The sequence below is a fragment of the Mastigoproctus giganteus genome, chromosome 2 (genome assembly GCF_048544385.1).
Source record: "Mastigoproctus giganteus isolate SK-2022 chromosome 2, ASM4854438v1, whole genome shotgun sequence".
NCBI lineage: Eukaryota > Metazoa > Arthropoda > Arachnida > Uropygi > Thelyphonidae > Mastigoproctus > Mastigoproctus giganteus.
The window spans coordinates 203492261-203514580 of NC_143576.1; the positions used below are offsets into that span (position 1 = coordinate 203492261).

Here is a 22320-nt window from a genome sequence, read left to right on the forward strand (position 1 = left end):
TCGACACCGAAAACAATCGTTAACTATATTTAGTAGTCAGGTTTGCTTGAACTAAGGTCCACTCAAACGCATATGCTACTTCACTTTTGTGCTTGACCATTCGACTACGTCATTCTGAAGTCGATAACTCTTTTTAGGATGAGTGTAAAAACTCAAAGAAAAGTATACGAACCTGCATCACTGTCTTCACAAGTCGTGGTGTGCTGGGTTTGCGTGAAGGTTCTTTGATGATAACTTCCGGTTCAATTTCCTTTTCCTTTTGGTTTGCTTTCTGAAGTGCTTCATTTTGTTTAATCAAAGACCTTGAAAGATAAATGGAGAAAAATATTTTTGATAAATATTGCTTACAGAATAAAACAAAATGCTGTTTCAATCACACATTTCGCTACAAATGACAGATCACAGATCTTGTTAAAAATTTAATCAGTGGTGTAGATGCCTGGTAAATACATGAAAAGAAACAAAGTATCAGCCATCAAAAATTCTTTGCAATTGTGACATCTTTCGTATTAAGTGAAAACATTTTATTTTCATAAGAAAAGAAAAATTAATGATTCTAAATAATTAAGAAAGTTTGCATCATTATCTTCGGATAATGGGCAGTATTTTTTAAAATAACTATTCAGCTGTTTTTATATGAAAATATTAATTTTTTACTTTAGAAAAGGAGAAAGTTAACGGTTAACATGTGTCTTTTGTTTTTGAAGTAGCTTGAATATGGATGAATTTCTGAATTTCATCAGAAGAAATATCAATGAAATAGGCGCGTTTATAAAACTGACACAAAAAAATGTAGACTGTAGACATTCAGAACAACCATAAAAATACTGTCAAGACTAGAAGACAATGCAAGCATGAAGACTTCTCAAAAACTTTGTGATCTTTTTATGGCAAAAAGCAAAGAAAGCAGTTTGACAGGTGATCAATTCAAATTATTGGGGAGGGGGGATAATCGATGTGTTGTGTCTATAAATTGCGCGTGCCTAAAGAATGATGTGGGATGAAAACCATTCAAATTCCAGAAAAACCTGCACTTCTGCTTGAGTCTCCATCTAAATGAACTTAATAAGTTAACAGCAAATCACACAGCTACTAACCTGCCAAAGGTCAGTGTAGCAGGATACTCAAAGAAAGCTTGAGTGAAATGTGCTTGGTACGGTAGGAAGATGTTTTCGTAGCTCAGTGGTACTCAAACTTTTGTCATTCAAGTCACATTGAGTAAAAAGACGCTATATACACGGTACAACCTAAAGGTGAGTTCCATTAAACTCAGTGGAGTTTGTTTTAATCATAGGGGAAATTTGAAGAAGGCCGCGGAGCCGCTGACAATTTGGGAATCACTGACCTAAGTCATCAGTGAAGAGGTGAGGAAAATTAGATCATTACATAACATTTCAATTGAATAAACTGAATGCAAAGCAAGAGCAGTTAAGGATGGAAAGCGGTTTTAAGAAATGGTCTTAGCAAGGGAAGAAAATATTAATGCTATTTGAATAGGCAAGAAGGTTTTCTGATTCTAAACTTTACGAAATTTTAGATCTATTAATGGCATGCTAGCAACTATTACTCCATGATTAATTGATTGTTCAGGAATAATTAAGCAATGATTAACGATTATTTAATTAATTTACAGTCAATTTGGCTAATTATTTAATTACAAAATAATTAATGTTCATGGCTAATTAATAATCCACACATAATTAAGTAATTGCTTACTGGTTAATTAATTTAATTTAAGATTAGTTTAATTATTAGTCATCTCAAATCTGTCTCTAAAAATAAGTCATCTCATTATGTGATTAAAACTTTGAAATATTTACTTAACTCACTTATTTGCTTGCCTTCGTGGGTAGCATATTGGTAGGATCGCCGTCCTCCCCACACTGGGTGAAAAAAAACCAGAGTTCGAATCCCGTCGATGAACGGAAGAATTTTTATGGGTCTTTTTCACAATGTGGCTGAGTTAGTCGGTTTCAGGCGAGGATAGCATGGTTTTACTACCGGAAACTCGGGTTTTTCCTCCAGCAAACAGAAAATTCACCACAGAATACGCACAATTTACAGACAACATACACAGAGCAACATGGCCTTAGTTGCCGATGCTCCTAAAACCAACAACAACTTATTTGCTTAAGTTCTGTGTATTTCGTAATGATCAGCTGGGAAGCCTCTTATTGCGCAGGCAGTCACAGCATGTCAAAATGTCCTTCTAATTCTAAGAATAATAGCTCCCAAAATGTCCTTCTAATTCTAAGATTACTACCTCCTTGAATATTGACAACCTCATTGCATACTTTTGTTTTATGTTACTGCAGATTACATTCCCATCATACAATTCGCTTGCGAAGGTAGCACTTTGTTAATTCTGTTTAATGGACTGAAAACTGATCAGACACAAATTTTCTTTTCAATGAGTTCTGGGCATGTAAGTAGGTAAATTCAAAAATAAATCGGTCAACTATTGAGTGCCGGGTACCAGGATGAACGGTCCCTAGTCACGAATGGTCGTTAGTGTAGTATCTCAAATAGAGAGCTTTATGGTAACTGAAAAAAAGTTTCTAGTACCCCAGCTTGGCCTAAAACTGAGGAACTAACGAAAACGTTGTCTATTTGAGTCTTTCCAGTTGTTGTGAATGACAAGGGTGGGAGAAGCGACTCCGACTTCTTTCTGGAGAAGCGACTGGCAGGTGAGGGCCGTGCAAGACTCAGCGCAGGAGCCTCTTTCTGAGTACCTCTTTGCCGGGACAACTCTAACTTTGAAAATTGTTAAAAAATACTTCTCGTAGCAAAATTTACAAATGACCTTTATAGAATTATTAATTAACTATTTAGCAACCTTTTTGTCACCGGATATCGAAGTGAAATAAAAAATTGCTTTTTTAATTTTATCACAAAAAGTAAATGATAGATTTTAATAGTAGTAGTTTTCCTTGATAAGCATCGAATAACGCATAGCTAATGTCATTTTTAAATTTTTAGCTCCATTAGCGACGGGAATAGAAGGGGGGGACACGAAAATTACTCATTTTCCTGTCTGGCGCCGCCATTTTTAATTTAAAAAAGTATTTTAAAATTATATTTTAAACCTACTCGTTGAACTCTTTCCAACGGTATATAATAAGCTATAGGTTGTCGACAACATTTTTTGTCCCCCCCCCCATTTCTCAGACAAATTTTTTTCAACAACGATCAATATGGCGTTATGTTGGCCCATATGATGTCCAAACCCATGCAAAATTTCAAGTCAGTAGGTTGAGTGGCTACAGAGAAATTGCTGTGACAGACTGACGGACAGACAGACAACCGAGTGACATTATAAGGGTCTTTCGTTAGACTACGGACCCTAAAAATAATAGTTAGGATAAATATTTTTTTCTGTCTCTCTATATACAAAAATCACTACGCCGTCTCCTATGTTGCAGTTCAGCATGGATATTATTTTGTTTTACGCTAATTGTGAAGTGTAAAATTAGAACAAGTTCGAATACATTTTATTCTTTTGTAAAACAAGTTATTTTATTTTTAATTATTTATTTTATGTTCTGAATCCCTCCAAATATTTGTTTTGTCAATAAGGCAATTTTCCGAATTCATTCACAATTTACAAGTTGTGTTGGTGAAACAGGTAGTTTTTTAATTATTACTAAGAAACCGAACTCATGTGCAGATAGGTTGGGTTTTTTTCGCTGAGCAGATATCTTTTCCGATATTTGCTCAGTGGACACTTCGACATGACTCAATTGTCAATTAATTGAGTTGATGCTTAAGTTTATTCATCAAAGTTAAAATTTCGTATTGCAAGTTCTTCCTAATTGACTCCACATTGGCTATTCGGGAATGTACTTAAGAGCGGTTCGTTTAACTATTACATTAGGATGACCAGGAAAGTTATTTCATATACCCACGTGTATATGTTCTCTGGTCGATTTGCCTGTTTTGCTGGAAGAAAATCCCCAGTTTCAGGGAGAAAAAACAAAAAAACAAAAAACAAAAACCAAACTACCCTCGCTTGAGACCGACTAATTGAGCCCCGTTGTGAAAAAAAAAAGCCCATAAAAATTCCTCACGTCATCGACGGGATTCGAACCTGGACTTTTTCCACCCGGTATGGGAGAAGAAGGCGATCCTACCAACCGACGAGGGCACAACTTTTGATATGGTCACTAATTCTGAGTTTGATTTGATCGCTGATTTTAGTTATTAAATACTGTATGTAGAGAGAATAAGTAATATAAATATAAACTTATTTAAAAAAAATTGTGGTGAAGGAAAAATTTCGTCTAATACTGCGTAATTGTAATACAATACAATTTGATTGATGAAAAATACTTTTCCATCATGATTTGTTATCATTCTAAACTGAAGCGATTCATTAAAGTTCCCTCATTGTTTGAAATTATTGATTCTGATGTGTGTTAGTAATAACGTTATAAGTAGCATGAAGACCAGTTAATTTAAATGAGCCGTGCTACTAATTTAGTATAATGAATGGAAACTAAACAAAAAAAGTTACATACTTTGCTTTTTTCCTGAGTACTTTCTGGGCTTCCGGATAATTCTCTAAGGCTTCCCAGAGATCATCTTTACTGAGTACAAATAAGTTAGAAAATCCTTGAGAACGAACATCGGCAGTTCTCCTACCAAATCCTTCAATTCCTAACAAGCTGCAAAAGTTAATAAAAAAAGGACAAAAATTTTCGACAGTTAATTTATTCATTTTAATAAGGAGAAGGAGAGATCGAAATTGGTAGAGCATTTGGTACTTTAATCAATCTCATGATGTTTCTGATAATATAACAAACCTGATTTCTCCAAACACACTTCCTTCTGATAAAGTGGCCAGTACAATATCTCCTTTGTCGCCTCCCATAACTTGAACTAATCCTTTGTTTACTATATACATCTCTTTTCCTACTTCTCCCTGAAAAATGGAATATAAAGAGTATTTAAAGCACGAGTAAGTTTTAAACATAGCGAATTAGTTGTAATATATTATATATTATCGCATAATTCTCGCGTTTACCAGAATCATAATTTAAATAAGCAAAAAAATTATTTAAAACCATCTAATTTCATTTAAAATTAAATAAAATTATTTAAAACCATCTAATTTCATTTAAAATTAGATAAAATTATTTAAAACCATCTAATTTCTGTCCACAGGGACGGAAACAGATTTTTCCGTCCATGGTCGGTATCCTCAAAACAGGATACCGACCATGCCTGTTTTGAGAAATGAAAAAAACAACAATTTTCCAGGCAAAAAAAATCTTGCGTGACCTTCATTAAAGATTATGCAAATTAGAAACGGTGAGAAAAAGCTCAGAAAAGCATTTTCTGAGCTTTTTCTCACCGCAGTGGGAATTGGGGTGAGAAAAACCCCAATTCCCATTGCGGCAAAACCCCAATAACTGTACCAACCATTGAGACCATCCCGAGATGCTCCCGATATGACTACAGAACCGTCATCTTGTATGGAACTGTAGAAAATTTTGGACATTTTCAGTACAAGTTTCATCGCAAGAATAAAGAACACAAGGATGAGAATTCACTCGACAGTTTCACTTCTGACACCGCTGAACACTGCTCAGCAGATCACAAATCTTTTGAACATTCACATTGCCAAAAATTCGTTCCATTGACCATAACTGAAAAAGAAGTATTCAAGAAAGCCATGTTTATTCGTTGTCTCCCACAACTAGCATCAACAAAACAGTCGCTCATTGACAACAACCACAAGCTCTGGCCAGCACGTTGGTCTCTATTTCGCAAGCGTGTCTGCTGTAACGGAATCTGATAATACAAACAGTAGTTGAGTAACCTCGTCAGATTCGAGGAATATTCACTGTTAAGCTCTTTTTGCTCTTCTAGAAAGAAACGATTTAACAGTGATAAGTCTCTTCTTATTTTTAAGGGTATATTTGGTCTAAACCAGTGTCCTCGCGGGTAACACAGTGGATAGAATAACCATTCTCCGCACGCAGGGTGGAAAATGTCCGAGAATCTCGTCAATGATGCGAGGAATTTTTATGGGCTTTTTCCACAATGTGGTTGAGTCAGTCGGTCTCAGGCGAGGGTTGCATGGTTCTTCCTCCTGGAAATTTAAGTTTTTCGTCTAGCAAACAGGCAAATCGATCACAGAATACATGCAAATCACAGACACAATATACTGTCGTCTCCTATCCTTAGTTGCTTTGGCTCTAAACAAAAAAACACACATACATTCGCCGACCGGGCTAGCCAGGTGGGTAAAGTGCCTGCCTGGCAATCCAAAGGTCGAGGGTTCCAATCCCACCTAGGGCTTGGATCAGAGTAAAATGCAAAAACTTTGGAAGGTGCATTATGGCCACAGAAGCCGATGCACTAACAACACACACATTCCAAAGCAGTGTACTTCAGTTTAATTTTTCTGTGTCATTCGAACAACCATATAGTGGTAGTAGTATAAGAATAATTAGGTTACAGTTTTGCTGGCAGGAGAGCTGGGATAGATAGGAATATAAACAAGAAGATTGCAGAGTTTCTTATTACAATAATGACAACGCATAATTCAGTAATTTTAAAGTTTCAAGACATAATAATCATAGCAAATAACAGCCAGGAACAGTTCTGTTTAAATTTTCTTTCATAAATTTAACATTTGTATGCAGGCAGCCCAGACCTATTTGTGTCTTTTATAGATTTTACCACGGTGCGCGTACAGCACCGTTTTGGTTTTAATAGCAGTTTTTTACGAACTAAAATTGAAAATGGATAAAAATTGATTTTGTAATTAGAATATACATAATCGATATTCACCCCCCCCCCCCCCCCAAATATATAAAGCGGTCCCAAATATATAAAGCGTTATTGAGATAACTAAATTATTAAAAAATAACAAGTAAAAATAGGCGAAGTTTTAAGGAATTTTGTTTACTTTCATTGTCAATCAATATTCATTCATTTTTTTGTAGAATTCTAATGGAACATTGAAGTTCCGAATGAATATAGATTTTTGGTCATATTTTAATGATAAAACCGATTTTCTACATTTGATCGAATGCTGATTCGTATCCATCGTCATTGCAACTACATGTATGCGAGTGTTATGCGCCCGAGAAACTAAAACTATGAGGTATCAGTATATTGTATCTGTAAATTGCGTGTATTATGTGGTCGATTTGCCTGTTTTCTGGACGAAAAATCCAAGTTTCAGAGAGAAAAAGCCACGCAACCCTCCCCGTATGACCGACGAGCTCAGCCACCTTGATAAAGCCCATAAAAATTACGTGCGTGATTCGAATCCGAACCTTTCCACAAGGTGTTGTTATTGTAGGGTTTAGGAGCATCAGCGACTAAGGCCATATTTCTCTAAAAAACAAAGTTTCGGGGAGAAAAACCATACTACCCTCACCTAAGACCGACTAATTCAGCCACGTTGTGAAAAAGACCCATTAAAATTCCTCACGTCATTGACGGGACTCGAACTCAAATCTTTTCCAACGGGTGTGGGGAGGACGGGAATTCTACCAATCTACGAGGGCTTCCACCCGGTGCGAGAGGTGGACGATGATTATATTCACTATACTACCTAGACTTAGAAGTATATATGTACAACTAATAATTTCGATACCAGTCCAGCACTCATGATAATACCGCCACAAACACATACACACAGAGCAACTGTGTCCACAGAACAGCACCTGACGACTTACCCAAACAGTAATGTCCGTTCAAGGATATCCAGTGAGAGAAACTTAAACAAAACAATGTTTAAATTTTCTACACAGTGAGCTCCCGGTTTACGAACATCCAATATACGAAGCTTTGATCTTAGAAAAAAAAAATTTTGATGCGAGATATTTGATTCATGAATTCGCATCTCGATCTTATGAACTTTTCTGCATCTTCATAGTCAGTTTTGACAGTAAAATAGATAAGAACTGGATATTTTCAACTTTTATGTATTTATTTAACGTGTACTTTACATGCAGTTAAATATAGCCCACTATTTAAAGTATATTTTGATGACTGACTTTTAATTAGATTTTTTAAATTAATTTATTGCCCAGGGAAAATATTATTTTGTGCGCTAATTAATTGATTGTAGACTACACTAATATATCACGTGGTAGAGTTAAATAACTTAGTATTGAAATGCTACAATTCTGAACAATTGATATATCTCAATGCTAAACACTTATACAATTCTGGCTACGTTTCGGGAACTCACAGTTTCCCGTCTTCAGGACTGTAGGGTTAGAACATTGGTTTGAGGTTTGTACAAAGTTATACAAAATTCTATTAATAATCTATTTATGTTAATTAATTAAATTAAAGTCACAGAGGTTAGCGAACAATCACGTAGACTCCTTCGTCCAATTAATTAAAATATTATTTATTATTCTTTTCGAAGTTATTTCATGTTCCTGGAGGCAATAAGCAACCTTTCTGATAATTTTATTGCAGAAATAAAAGGTAATAGCCGTTCTAACCGTGCTCTTGTAGCAAACCACAGCGCTGCAGTCATTTTTACCTAAACGAAAACGTTATTGTGTACTTTTTAACTTCATTAACTCATGACTTCTAAAATTCAACCGATCTCTATTGTACGAGTATTGCAACAAAATATTATTTTTAAATCTTATTGTCATAAAAAGTATTAAATATTGTTGTTAGGATGTATACCTCATAAACATTATGATTATCCCAGTCATGCATTTTTGGAAATGTTTTATTTTTTGGTATGACAGGATGTCGAACACATTTTCTCATTATACCATTATATTGATAGAAAAACGAAATACTCTTTTCACTGGTCCAGGAAATTATAATAACTATGACCACTTCCGGATACCTTAAACATGTCTAGATGGCCCGAGAAAAGTTCACTATCAATTAATTACCGAAGTTCTAAATGCTATAAAAAGAAAAAGTAGAAGGACGATTTCTTTATACTGTATTACCTTTCACTACTAGCGATCCACAAGAATCCACAACTAGCGATCCATAAGGTCGACATCAACCTTATGTCAATCTGACGTTCAAAAACAGGAGTCTAAGGACAGATTCCTCCCGCAACATCCTGCTGCCCAAATCGTGATCGCCATCTCGTGATTGCCATAGAAGGAAGGTCACGTAAGGCCACTTTAATTACGGAAGACCACCAAGAATTCAACTGAATGGTTTACAGATACCTTATGTTCCCCAAAACAAATATCTTGGCATAATTCTTGATGATAAATTAACCTTTCTCTCTCATGTCACCAAACTGAAGGAAAAAATTAGAAATTTTACTGCTTCGGTCATAAGAATCTCCAAAAGAGACTGGGGTTTGAATAAAAAGACCTTGAAACTATATTATAAAGCAATATTTCTGCCTATAGTTTCGTATGGAGCAGGTATTTGGCACCAGAACGTCGTTAAGGTGATAATTAAAAACAAGCTACTATCAATTCAAAGGACAATGCTTCTGGCACTAAACAATGCCCCTCGTACAGTATCAAACAATGCCCTCCAAATTCTTGGAGGAGAACTGCCTTTAGATTTGTTTATCTTATACCGTGGCATGATTTATAAACATAAGAAAGGACTGCAGGTATCCATTATGGGAATTACAACCGACCCAGTTAGTAACTTAAAGACAGAACGGAAAAGATTATGGAGTGAAATGATTAGTATTTGGCAAAGTAGATGGAATGCGTCTGTGCACGGCGAAGTCACAAAGAAGTATATTGAAAATGTTGAGTTTGCTTCTACTCAACCTTTTGTTTCGTGGTTTGCACCAAGCATGTTTACAACGTACTTATTAACAGACCATGGATCTCTGCGGGCCAAACTTTTCGACAGAGGTTTGGAGCCGGATCCTTTTTGCACTTGTGGTCAAATGGAGGACTGGATCCATGTTTTACTGTTTTGTCCGCAATATACAGACCAACGAGTATTGCTACTTAATCAGGTTCCAGATCTAGCTGAGGACAACGTGAAAATACTAGTTGAGAACAAAACAAACTTTGAGACTTTCCAGACCTTTGCAGAATCGGTCTTTAAGAAAAGACTTCAACTAAGAACTCAAATCCAAAATCGAGTATAAATCTGACAGCTGAGCAGTTAATATAAATGTTGGTATCCCATTAAATATAAATAGGATGACTTGTCAGATATGTAAAATTGAATTGTATTACTAGGATTTAGAGTCAAAATCCTATTATCTTTTGTACATATGTAAATATTTACTTTTTTTTTTTTTTTTTTTTTGCTGGTCTCCAGGTTTGGGCAACCTGGGGACGGGATTGCTGGCACCCACCGGTATTGCACTATCTCCGGTGGGTGTGGGATTTGTGCCCATGGCACTTAAGGTAATAGTAGACCCAGGCTTGGCTGCTTGTGCCTGGGGGCAGGCAGCGGCTGCCTGGGTGTTGGCTGCTCCCTGATGGCAGGGTGGACATACACAAGCGATAAAAAGCTTGCTGAGTTTCTGCACCACCACAGACGTGCAAGGTGGAGATGGGCTAAGGCCTAGGAGCCACCCTTGATACAGGTAAAACACACACACACACACACACACACACACACACACACACACACACACACACACACACGTGTTCATATATAATATAGTATATATATAGGTATAATGAGAATGATAATGCTAATGTATATAAAATTGTATATATATCTTCTCTGTAAGTTCTTGTATATAAAATGTAAAGAATTGTGTGTACAAATAAATGGAAAAAAAAAAAAAAATCCCTGCACTAGTATTTGTCCCGTACAACAATGATAACAGTTGCCGCTCTACAAATTCTGCAATTGCCTTCTTCCACAAGAATCCATACCAAGATATACATTGCTCAGCAACACTCAGATGACAACAGTCTACTAAGAGGTCTGTCCACAGGTTTGGTTTCACTAAATGATTACCATGTGAGCATATGGATAGGTTTCCTGTATGAGAACCAGGAACATTTCTTTTCCGTGTTGGCTAGACAAATCTTTATATAAGGCGCAAATGAAAAAACAAATCCATCCACTAGAGCCGACCTATTACACGTGATCGCACACGGTGAAGACAATAGGCACATTACGCATATATTCTAACGCGCCTCTAAAAATAGTATAGCAAAAATGGCTTTTGATATAATCTTATACTATGAACATTTGTATCTAAAGTTTTTGGTGGACTATTTACCTTTCTGCAAATGTAGTCTTCAGGAAGAAACAGAATTGGCTTTAGTTTGAGCACTAGATCTCTAAGGAGCGCTTTATCACAGTCCTATAAAGTAAAACAAGAGTATTTTAGGACTTATATTAATAATATATCCACAACATATATCTTATTATGGAGTTTAAAGAAAAACAACGAAAGTTATGAGAATTTCTTCCATTTCTAACATGTGAGGGAAAAAAAATGATCAGAGTTCCAGAACTCAAATCTAAAATTGATCTTCGAGGCATCTTTAAGTAGGATGTTAATATTTAGAAATGGTACATCTAGTTGTAAGTAAGACATTACGGTGAAGCTAAACATTAATGTTTCTGATTACACCCATACTTTGTTGAGTGCACCATACCAAAGCAAACTGAAGATGATACTTACTTTAAACAGCTGTACTTTAACCAGAGTGTTGTAATGGACGTTAATAGCGACATCTGTTTTCATTTTTCTTGGGAGAGAGTCGAGGATACCACTTTCATCTGAAAGTAAATATCGTAATTTGTAGTAGTTTTTTAGCACATTCATAGAGTTGGTTGTTTTAGGGTTTCAGGCGCGTCATCAGAAACTTAAGCCATATTGCGCTGTATGTAATACGATATAAAGTTTCTTACATTAATCCCACCGTCTGCAAACCCAATGGCAATTACGTCTTCAATCACAGAGAACTTGACCGCTCTTTCAACTTACTTGAAGATGTTTGGGTTAAACCTTAACCCTTCAAAATCGGCAATAATGATTTACTCATTGAAACAGCAACCAACAGTAATTCAACCATCAGTTTTGGGCACTCTCATCCCAGTGGTTACCTGGCATAGGGACCTCGGTATCTATTTTGATCCGAAGCTGAAATTTAATATTCACACAGAATACCTCCGGAAGCGATTTAACACCCTACGCTGGAGAGCGAAGCAACACTTACTTCATTTCAACGATGCCGCAACCACTACCAGATATCTTCAGACCACTGTTTACCCGGTTATTTTATACGCTGCTGAAATTTGGGCATCTGCGTCACCCTCACTTCTAAAACCGGTGTTCTCGTGTGAATACTGGACACGAGAACACTGAAATGGGCCACAAACAAGCAACACAGATCCCCTCAATTGAGAACAACTGACATGGCTAAGCAGCTAAATGTACCGAGGCTCCCGAGGTTAATTGACAGCAAGCGTTTAATGACTACATTAAAAATGTACATAGGAGTGATAAACGCTCCAAACATCTGGGATTTCTGTCAGTGGTACAATCCTCTGCCATCCTTGAGGTCAGACCCCACACTAATCCTCAAATGCAATCTGTCGAAACTGTGTAATCGTTTCCTACCTGCCCAGTCACTCTCCAAAATTCAGGCACTGCTCCGTCTTGGAGTTAACCTGTGAAAAATGGCTACCGACAACAAATACCGTAGCATTCTCCTCGAGTGGATATTATCTGTTGAACTGGGATAAATTTTTCCAAATTGTGTTACGATGTTCAGTTCTGTTTCTCTTTATATTTTCCTATTTATTATAATTTCATTTTTACATGTTTTAATTTTTGTGTAACTCATAATTTCTCATGTAACTGTTATTTTTATCAATTTGATCACATATATAATGTAAAACTCCTGGTTATGTCGCCGTGATGAGAATTATTGTTTCTAGTACATGTACCGTACTTAGCAGCAATAAAGAAGTTTATTATTATGTCTGTAAATTGCGTGTGTTCTGTGGCCGATTTGCTATTTGCTGGACGAAAAACCCAAATTTCCAGAAGAAAAAGCTATGCTACTTTCTCCTGATTCAGACTATCTCAGCCACGTTGTGAAAATGACCCATAAAAGTTCCATGCGTCATCGATAGGATTCGAACTCAGCTCTTTTCGATCCAGTGTGGGGTGGTTATACTAATTGTGCTACTCTCGAGGGCCCGTCATAGAGTAAGTTGCCTTTTATGTGATGAGAATAACTACTTTATTTAATAACCTAAACTGAATTTCATTGAGAAATACTGTCATATTCACAGACCAGGTGGTGTAGCATAATTAACACTTGACACGCTCAATTAATTAAAATAATTACACGCCCAGTTAATTAAAATAATCTTTTAAGACTTTTGTGATCCTCTTGAAGATCTATTATAAAGAAAAAAAAAAAAAAAAACGTTTGACGTTGGGATTTACAGAAGTTTATCTCTGGGGTCAGCCATCAGGTAAAATCTTTGACTTGTCAGAAGCTGTTCTTTCCTCTATAGTACATATCTGTTGATTTGAAAGCAGTCACCAAAGAGGAACAGAAATGTTTTCATAAAAGAAAGGTTGTTTTTATAAATTTTGTAGGAGTTCTACTTAGGACAGAGCAAACTAAACGTTTATTTATGAAATATGTGAAGCTACTATATATTTTACTCTATATTTATTGTGTATTTATTATGTCTCACTTAATGCCCTTCACCCCAAATATTATTATTCTTTTATAGCACATCATCCCTACATAGTTCACGCTTGCATTCAGCGCTTGTTTCAAGATTTCTGTATACATAATCCCAGCTAAACTTGAAATTGAAAATCCTGTAAAACAGTTTCTACGCATTTTGAAAGTTGTTGTTTGTTTTTGTGCTAAAGCAACTGACTGTGGGGGCATAAGGGTATCGTGCTCGTAAATAACGTGTTTTATGTTGGTTTAGCTGTTTTTCTGGATGAAAAACCCGAGTTATCGAGGAGGGGAAGAAAACTGTTCAATCCTCGCTCGAGACCCATTAATTCTGCAACGATGCTAACAAAAGCCTATAAGAATTCTTCCTGTTTTGATGGATTCAAACTCCATGGCCTTAATTCCCTTAGCGCGAAATCAAGACAACAACTTTTTTTCGAAATGAAGACGACAACAACAACTTTTGAGGAATAAAGACAACAACGTCATCGGCACTTATAATTAGAACATAATTTGTAGGGCACTATAATCTGAAACATTTGTATACTTACTCAAAGTTTTTTGTTGTTCCCAAGTGTGATTAAGCCATAGTCTTACTCGTCTCTGTAGATCATCTGGGAGGTTTAGATTCCTCATGTACCTAACAATCTGATCCATTAACTGTCTGTACTGAGTGTGGCTTTGAGTGGCTGTTGCAACTATATCCCGAATCTAAAACAAATTACAGACAAGACAGTAGCAATTATTTTGTGAATAGACTTCTAATAAATAAAAGCCCTACAAATTCCTTGCACCATTGAGATTTGAACTTCTCTTTTTTATTAGGTGTGGGAGGATGGTGATTACAGCTACTGTTATCCGCGATTGCCTTGTGGTAGGACTTAAATTTAATCTCTTTGCTTCATTACAGTTATTTCTAGAATTTGGGAGGGAACGCTCTTATGTGAAATAATAAAAATTGATTAAATGAAGAAACAGGGTATTTATTATTTATTCAATTAAGTTATATTACTTAAAAGTAGTTTATTACGGTATTTTTAATTATTATTTGGCTATTTTATAGTTTAACTTTTCATAAAAAACGAAATACTCTTCAAAGAAATGAGAAGTTTTTTCTACATAAAAGTATCTCTCAGATTTAGAAAACAACTTACCTGGCCAATAAGAAACGCAAAAATGAAGACACCCATTAGCCAACATATAGTCATAAAAACATACTCATATTCATTTGTAGGCTTTGGATTCTTGCCGATAGACGTCGCTGTCTTCGTAGCAAAATAAAAACAGCGAATATATCTGAAATAAGAGAGGGAAAAAAAGGCTCAGATAAAACGAAAATAGAATCTAAATACAGTAATTAGATTTTTTAGATATTTAATTAGATATTTTTTTAGATATTTAGTTAGATATTTTTTTAGATATTTAGTTAGATATTTTTTTAGATATTTAGTTAGATATTTTAAATTATTTTCTATTCATGACCGACAAACTGATTAAGTTAAACTTTATTAAGATAAATAAAATATACATAAAAATATAATATTAAAACGGATATAAATTAAAATAAAAGCGTTAAAATACATAAGTAAGAAGCAATAAAAACAGAATATAAAATATGGAATGAAATAAACTAGTGAAATATAAAAAATGGAATGAAATAAACTAGTGAAATATAAAAAAGTTCCAGAATAAAAGTTTCATGGAATGAATATTGCGTATCAAGCCAAAAACTACAGTTCAGACAGAAACAAAGAAACATAAAAGGTTGTAATAAGCTTCATCTAGCTTTAAATTCATTACACACAAAACGTTAAGTGAACTTATGGCAGATCTATGCTGGTACCGGCATAAAATTATGAGTAGATGAATGGTGAGAACGGTAATGTAACAGATATGAATCATAGAAGATATTATAATGCAGAATATAATTTGAAACGAATATTTATCTTTTTTTACCTAGTAAATACGATAAATATTCATTATCCTTTACTTAGTAAAAATGTAATATTTTATGACTTTAAGATTTATATTTTATTATATATTTTATTGTATATTTTTTATTTTACAGTATAAACTTTTATGGCGATGAAAAATATGAATTTAAACCTAAAACATATTTGAAAACTTTATTTAAAATATGAATAATAAATATTTAAACTTTAAAAACAATATTTGAAAATGTATAATTGTTATTTGTAACAATTTTAAGTGTTTAGCACACACACTCAAAAATACTGTATTTAAACTGATCGAGGTCATGAACATTATGTTTTATAATCAATGAATTCCATTGATTTCACAGCTTTTTCTCACATTCTTATTGAATTACTTACGCATTTCCCTCTCCTTGGAATACCCATGTGTTGGATTTAATACCTTCCCATGAAGACATAGCGTAATATGCACATGCATTTAGATGGATGAGATACATCATGTAGATTAAGGTGCGGATGATTCTGAAAATAATTAATGGCGCATTATAGAATGAAAGGATAACAAGTATAAAATAATAATATATTACGAAAGATTATGTCTTATAATTAACGTATTTTTAAAGCTGTTATACTTGTGAATCAATATTCGAATTGCACCTTACCTGATAACATAAGGGGATCTTGCAACGGCATCGACTCTGTTAAAAAACTCCCAGAATGTTTGAACCTGGATCAGAGGAACAAAAAAATCTTTAAAAATAATATACCAAGAAGAGTATAGTTTCTTTAAAATAGTGAATAAATCGAGGTCTTGTTATTAAAAGCAAAAGTAAATAAAAACATTTCGAGGATTATAAGTTATCTTTAATTTAATCTATGAATTTTATTTAATGAATTCGGCTTGAATGTAATTAAATTGTTGGGTTGGAGTAAATTGATATAATAGAATTAAATGAATTAGAAAATTACATATAAAATTTATTGAGAACTATTAATATGATTTTGTTTCATAAGTGATATCGACTATATTTTTTTCTTTTTAATAGACCTTAGAATCTTGATAGAAAGAGTTTTAATCTTAGAGACTTTCCCTTCCCTCCTTGATTAGATTGCGTAGAATTAACACCAGGGAATTCGAACTGCGGATAGCGTCCCTGCACTCACACACTGTGACAACATGTAGAAAAGACTTAGGTTTGATTCAAAATGTTGGAAGAATTTGAAAAATAGTTCCTGTAGAGACTCTTGCCTCGACAGGAAGTACGAATATTTGAACGAACTCCCACTTCATTCAAGACCGTTTAACTTTTCCGAGTTATCTGGTCTCTAGTGGAGTTTCATGATTTATTATTCCTGAAACTCGGATTTTTGGAGTTTTTTTTTTCATCTTACGCGATAATATGAGACCGATCATAGAATACATTTATTGATATGATATACTAATATCTTAGGTTTTAGTAACCCAATTCCAACCAATTAAACTTATTAAACTCACTTATCATAGAATTCAGATAGCAGGCATGTTAGGGATGTACTACATGTACGTTTCTTCTTGCAGATTGATGATAGCTACATACTGTACAGTGCTGTACAATGTTTTTTAAATTTTTCTACAGAAATCAAAAAAGAACATCTAAATGGGTTGTGATGGGATCTAACTACTGATGGAGACCTTATTATACCACGCAGATAGTAAATTACAAGAAGTTGGGTGCATCCTCACAGCGCATCAAATATACTCTTGATGTGAGTAAGTTTTTAGAAGTGTTTTAATTCTTAGGAGGACTCATCAGTTGGTGACATGTTTGTAGATGAGTAACACGTGTGTATTGGTTGAGGTTAAAGTGGAAAAGGTATACGCAGAGTGTTTATAAATTACATCGGCAAAATCATAGGAATAGTTCAACGTATAAAAACAAGTAAAAACGTTCATATAAACGTGTGTCTGGAAATGTTTCTTTCTGAGTAATTACAGTCCTTTTATTATGTTTGAAAGTGATGGGCGAAAACGCTTTTAACGAATCTGAAAAATTAATTGCGATAGAAATCTGAATTACCAGAAGAATGCGTGGTTTCTGCAGAAGTTGCCAGTAGCAGGTTCTTCCTAGAAAGCTCTCCGAGTTTGCAATTTGGCCCTTATTTTGGGCTAAATTGCAAATAAAGACAGGAGTCATTGGAGACACCTGTTCCAAGTATCTCTAATGGTTCCTGATAGGAGAATGTATGTCTAATATCATATGTTTAAATTGATTGTATACTATTTATTATAATAAATATGTAATAATAAATAATAATAAATAAATGTAGTTAATTCAAAGAAGTTAATAAAATAATATAATCGTTTTAAAAGATTTTTAATAAGAAGAATTAATGTTTATTTGAATATTTGTTAAAGAGCGTTAGTAAATATTAAGGTGATTTGCTGGAATTTTAATAAATGCGTGTTTAAGCCAATAAGTTTCCTTAAATATTGATTTAGAACTTATTTCTTCATAAATAAAATAAAAGAATATTACCTTTAGCACCCTTGGTAAACGAAATAAAGTGTTTGGGCCGTACTTGATATAAAGCAAATCTAGGGGAAGTAAAGACAGCAAATCCATCTAGAAAAGATACACGGCAGTTAAAGAGATGAAAAATGTGATCAGGATGAAGTTTTAACAAATAGGAATATATATAAATAAATAAATATTTATAAGGCATATATCAGCTTTAATTCTTAGTTTCTTACCTTAAACATTGCTTTCTTAAAATAATTGTTTCTTGTCCGAACAGGATCATCCTATAAAAACAAGAAAATGGGATTATTACATTTACACTTTCCAACAGCAATTTTGTCAACCAGCTTGATTTCAGCGTCCTCGAAATTTTATTTATTTATTTACTCTCCCCAGAGATCAAAATATTAAAATCGAATAAATACAAATCTTACTTCTGGAATCACCAGATGGCATTTTGTTCTGTCTTTCTATTAATGTTGTTTATCATTCAGGGCAAAATTTATATTCCTGATGTATTTTCTTATGCTTGACGAACACATGAGTTCTGAATTCTGCAGTTCTGTTCATCCTCAAACAAATTATGGATGAAGTCGTTATCTAAGCCTAAGATTGCCTATGATGTATAAATGCAATTTTTTAAATTTTGCTACTAGAAACGTAGCTCACGTGGAGCTCGTTTTCGCCCAGGATGGAGCTGTATTAAATTCTTCCCAGAAAGATTCTGTTATTCCTCAGATAACGTATCAGTTATTCTTGATTATACAGAAGGTTGCCCCAAATATCATATTCAATTCGCTGTTTTAGAACATAGGATTTGTTCAGTTTTATGAATAATTTCACGAGCTAACTTGCAGAAATGCCACAAATTTGTCCATTCAAGGTGGATTACTTATATTATATACTTTTCCTGGAAGTTAATTTTTTAAGTTCCCTTTGGGAGCTTAATACCGTACGCGCAGGATAGCCTCATCGGGTGTCGTCTAAGTTTGTTGCGTTGAAGTTGGGGGCACAAATAGTTTACAGCTGATTGTTCACCTTTAACTTATGCTACTTGCCCTCGTGGGTAACAAATCATCACCCTTTATACACTGGTACATTGGAAAAGATCTGATTTCGAATCCCGTCAATGAGGCGAGGAATTTTAATGGGCCTTTTCACAACATGGCTGACTTCGTCGGTTTCAGACGTGGGCAGCATAGTTTTTTCTCCCGGAAATTCGTGTTTTTCTTCCAGCAAACAGAAAAATTGACCATTGAACACGCGCAATTTACGGATATAATATATACGGCCCAACATGGTCTAAATCGTTGATGCACCTACAACAAAAACTTCTGCTAATTTTTCCAACATGGCTGGAAGTAAGAAAAAAATCTTACTTCTTTTCAGTATCGTCAGTAAATGGGAACTAATGAACCTTAATTGCAAGCGCATTCCAATATTAAGTCCTTTAGAATTTTGTTAAAGGTCTAACAACTAATTGCATTCCCACTTTCTTTCATAATAATAATTCTAAATTTTACTACTTCCATGGAGAAAAGTGATGTTGTTGTATGCGTTTTCTGGACTTCTTGTCCGTGTAAGTATAGTGATGAGTATAGCGATTTCGCCACTTTTAATTTAATTGGAAAGATTTGGGTTAGAGTTCTATCATAAACTGGAGAAATTTCTAAAAGGTCTCTTTAGACCTTTAGAAATTTCTCAGGTGGAAGAAACAGATTTTTTTCTCGTGAGTCATTTGGGGTTTTCCACCCTCACAACGCGCAAACCAGCTCTTTTACGCATTTGCACAGACACAATACATTTAAACATTTGCACAGGCATAATACACTTACACATTTATACAGACACAATACATAATGTGCAATATGGCCAATGTCGCTGATATGCCTGAAAGCCACCACCACTAACAACAACATTTTATCGGTTTACAACAGCTAGGCAGGACTGTTATGCCAATTAGTCAGGCTTTACACTTTATTTTGACCATGGATCCCTTTTGTAAATTTAAATCTTCCGTGAATCTTTAAAACAGTAATAATTAATAATAAATTAAAAACAGCAAGACATGAGTAAGCTAAATAAAGATAAATGAACAAATATTAAACTGAAAATTCACTAAATCTCTTGGATCCCTTTGCAGAACCCCAGTGTCTCCCGGAATATATTTTGAAAAAACTACTCTAAAAGTTCTAAATCTTGGATATTGCTTAGTTAGAGATATTGTAAATATGTCTGAGCAACCTTTGTTACAAACTTCTATCTGCTTTTACTGTATAACTTTCATTAAAACAACAGAAATTAATAACAAAGATCGGAGAATCTTTGTTACCTGTTTTTCAAATTAAAAATCTCAAGAAACTCAGTTTGAAAACTTCTAGTTTCAATTTAACTAAATTGCGCATATCAATAACGTTCTTTCAGTTTTTAAGAACATTTAGGACAATACTGCTTCAGGTCCAAATGCACTTCCAGCGGTTTTATTTTAAAAAAAATATTTCTTCTTTTATAACTGTTCTCCTACACCTTTTTAGCTGTTGTCTTTCTCGTGGTGTTTATTCAACCGCTTTTGAATGTACACGTGCTCATATGGTACTCATTTATCAGAACAGTGGTGCGAAATATAGTCCATCTAATTATAGGCTAATTTCTATATTAAATCCTTTGGCTAGAGAGTTTTAAACTATTTTTACAACGTTTCACACGAATGTCAGTTTGTTTTTATGCCGGGTAGATCAATTACTCCAACCGTGCTTTATTTTCTATTTTATTTGCAATAATTTAGACAAAGTTTGCCAAACCAAGTCTATATTTTTAGATACGTCTCACGCTTTTGACTTGGTAGATTTTATGCCTGATATTACGCTGGTATGAGTAACGTAGTGGCTCGTTGGTCTAGGGGTATGATTCTCGCTTCGGGTGCGAGAGGTCCCGGGTTCAAATCCCGGACGAGCCTACTCGCTCTTTTGTAGTAAAAGCCAGTGGCTTTCTTGCACTATATGGCGAATATTACTATTATATCCAACTTCACTAAATTGTATTGACAATTTGCTTTATAAGTTTTTTCTGTTTCATAATGGCGTCTCTTTATTTTTACTTCATCGTGTGGAGTTCCACAAGGATCTTCATTTGGTTCGCTTTTATTTATTATTTACTTAAATAATTTGACGGTCATACCTCAATCAGCCGATGGTCATTGAGAGTTGTTTGCCGCTGATCAAATTCTGTCATCCCAAGGGCAAACGGTCAGAAATAATCCCCATGACACTGGAGAGTATGAGATACAACATTTCTCGGAATATTCAAGCAATCATCATAGTGAGGTTACAGGTTTCTTAGAGTTTTGAGAGATGTGTTCAGGTGTGCTTGTATATTGGCGGTGGTCACTACCAGCATCTATTCAGTTGGATCTATTTCAGTCACTGTCTTGTATTTTCTATATATAATAATGATTTGATGGGTTCCTTCCCAAGTAATACACACTGCACGTTTCATACGTGAATACGCCCTCTACCTAAGAATAAATTGCTAAATTCTCTTTATTATCAATAAACGAACAATATTGTCATTGAGTTTAAATTTTTACTGTACATAAACATAACATAAGCATTATGTTCATGAGATTCAATAAATTGCTGGAGATATCTGAATGCTCTTTCATCAAATATAAATTACATTTTGAGAAAACTTACCACCCAGAAACCATCATGGAGGAACTGTAACCGAACTTTAAACAGAACAATATCCACTAAGTAGACAAAATCGGAAAGATAATCGAAGGCTAAAAATATAGGAAGATTGTGAGGCGTTTGGCATGGAAATACTGCTCGAAGAAGGATCACCCAAGCATTGTAGAGATAAGAGATGGTCACAAAAAACAGCCAGGATATGTATAGTTTGCCTGAAACATCAACAATGCTATATTCTACGGATGAATTATTAGTTGTTTTAATCAGCAAAATTAAGCTCGTATTGTAAAATATTACGTTTATAGCTAATAATTCAAGTCTAATAAAGAATAATTAACTGACTAGATTAGCAAATGTCATTCATCGTATTGATTAGAGGGAGACAAAGAGAAAAGAGTGGGATAGAGAGAAAGTGAAAGAAAGAAGAGTGAGAGAGCAAATATACACATGAATAGCTTTTCAGTGGAAACATAATATCAGTTGTTTAATTTTTGACTGTTTTGATTTCTTAATAAAGTAGAATTTTGCATAAATTTAATTAATTTATAAATGTGCACGTTTCATTTATTATTTTTTTACGATGTCTATAATA

General features: G+C 34.4%; 1 protein-coding gene and 1 non-coding gene across 2 annotated transcripts in view; one reads left to right on the plus strand and one right to left on the minus strand.

The window, feature by feature from the left end:
* CngB (Cyclic nucleotide-gated ion channel subunit B) overlaps positions 1–22320 on the minus strand; it is a 33444-nt gene that overhangs the window by 4113 nt on the left and 7011 nt on the right. Inside the window, exons 6-17 of the mRNA XM_090390134.1 lie at positions 21732–21940; positions 18273–18323; positions 18058–18144; positions 16204–16268; positions 15941–16063; positions 14762–14903; positions 14159–14318; positions 11579–11676; positions 11171–11254; positions 4803–4921; positions 4518–4664; positions 173–302 (exon numbers count right to left, since the gene is read on the minus strand). Of these exons, the coding sequence (XP_090246260.1) occupies positions 173–302; positions 4518–4664; positions 4803–4921; positions 11171–11254; positions 11579–11676; positions 14159–14318; positions 14762–14903; positions 15941–16063; positions 16204–16268; positions 18058–18144; positions 18273–18323; positions 21732–21940 (1415 nt within the window). The remainder of the gene's footprint in view (positions 1–172; positions 303–4517; positions 4665–4802; positions 4922–11170; positions 11255–11578; positions 11677–14158; positions 14319–14761; positions 14904–15940; positions 16064–16203; positions 16269–18057; positions 18145–18272; positions 18324–21731; positions 21941–22320) is intronic.
* Positions 20924–20995, plus strand: TRNAP-CGG (transfer RNA proline (anticodon CGG)). The gene has a single exon. It is a non-coding gene; the product is annotated as a tRNA-Pro (tRNA).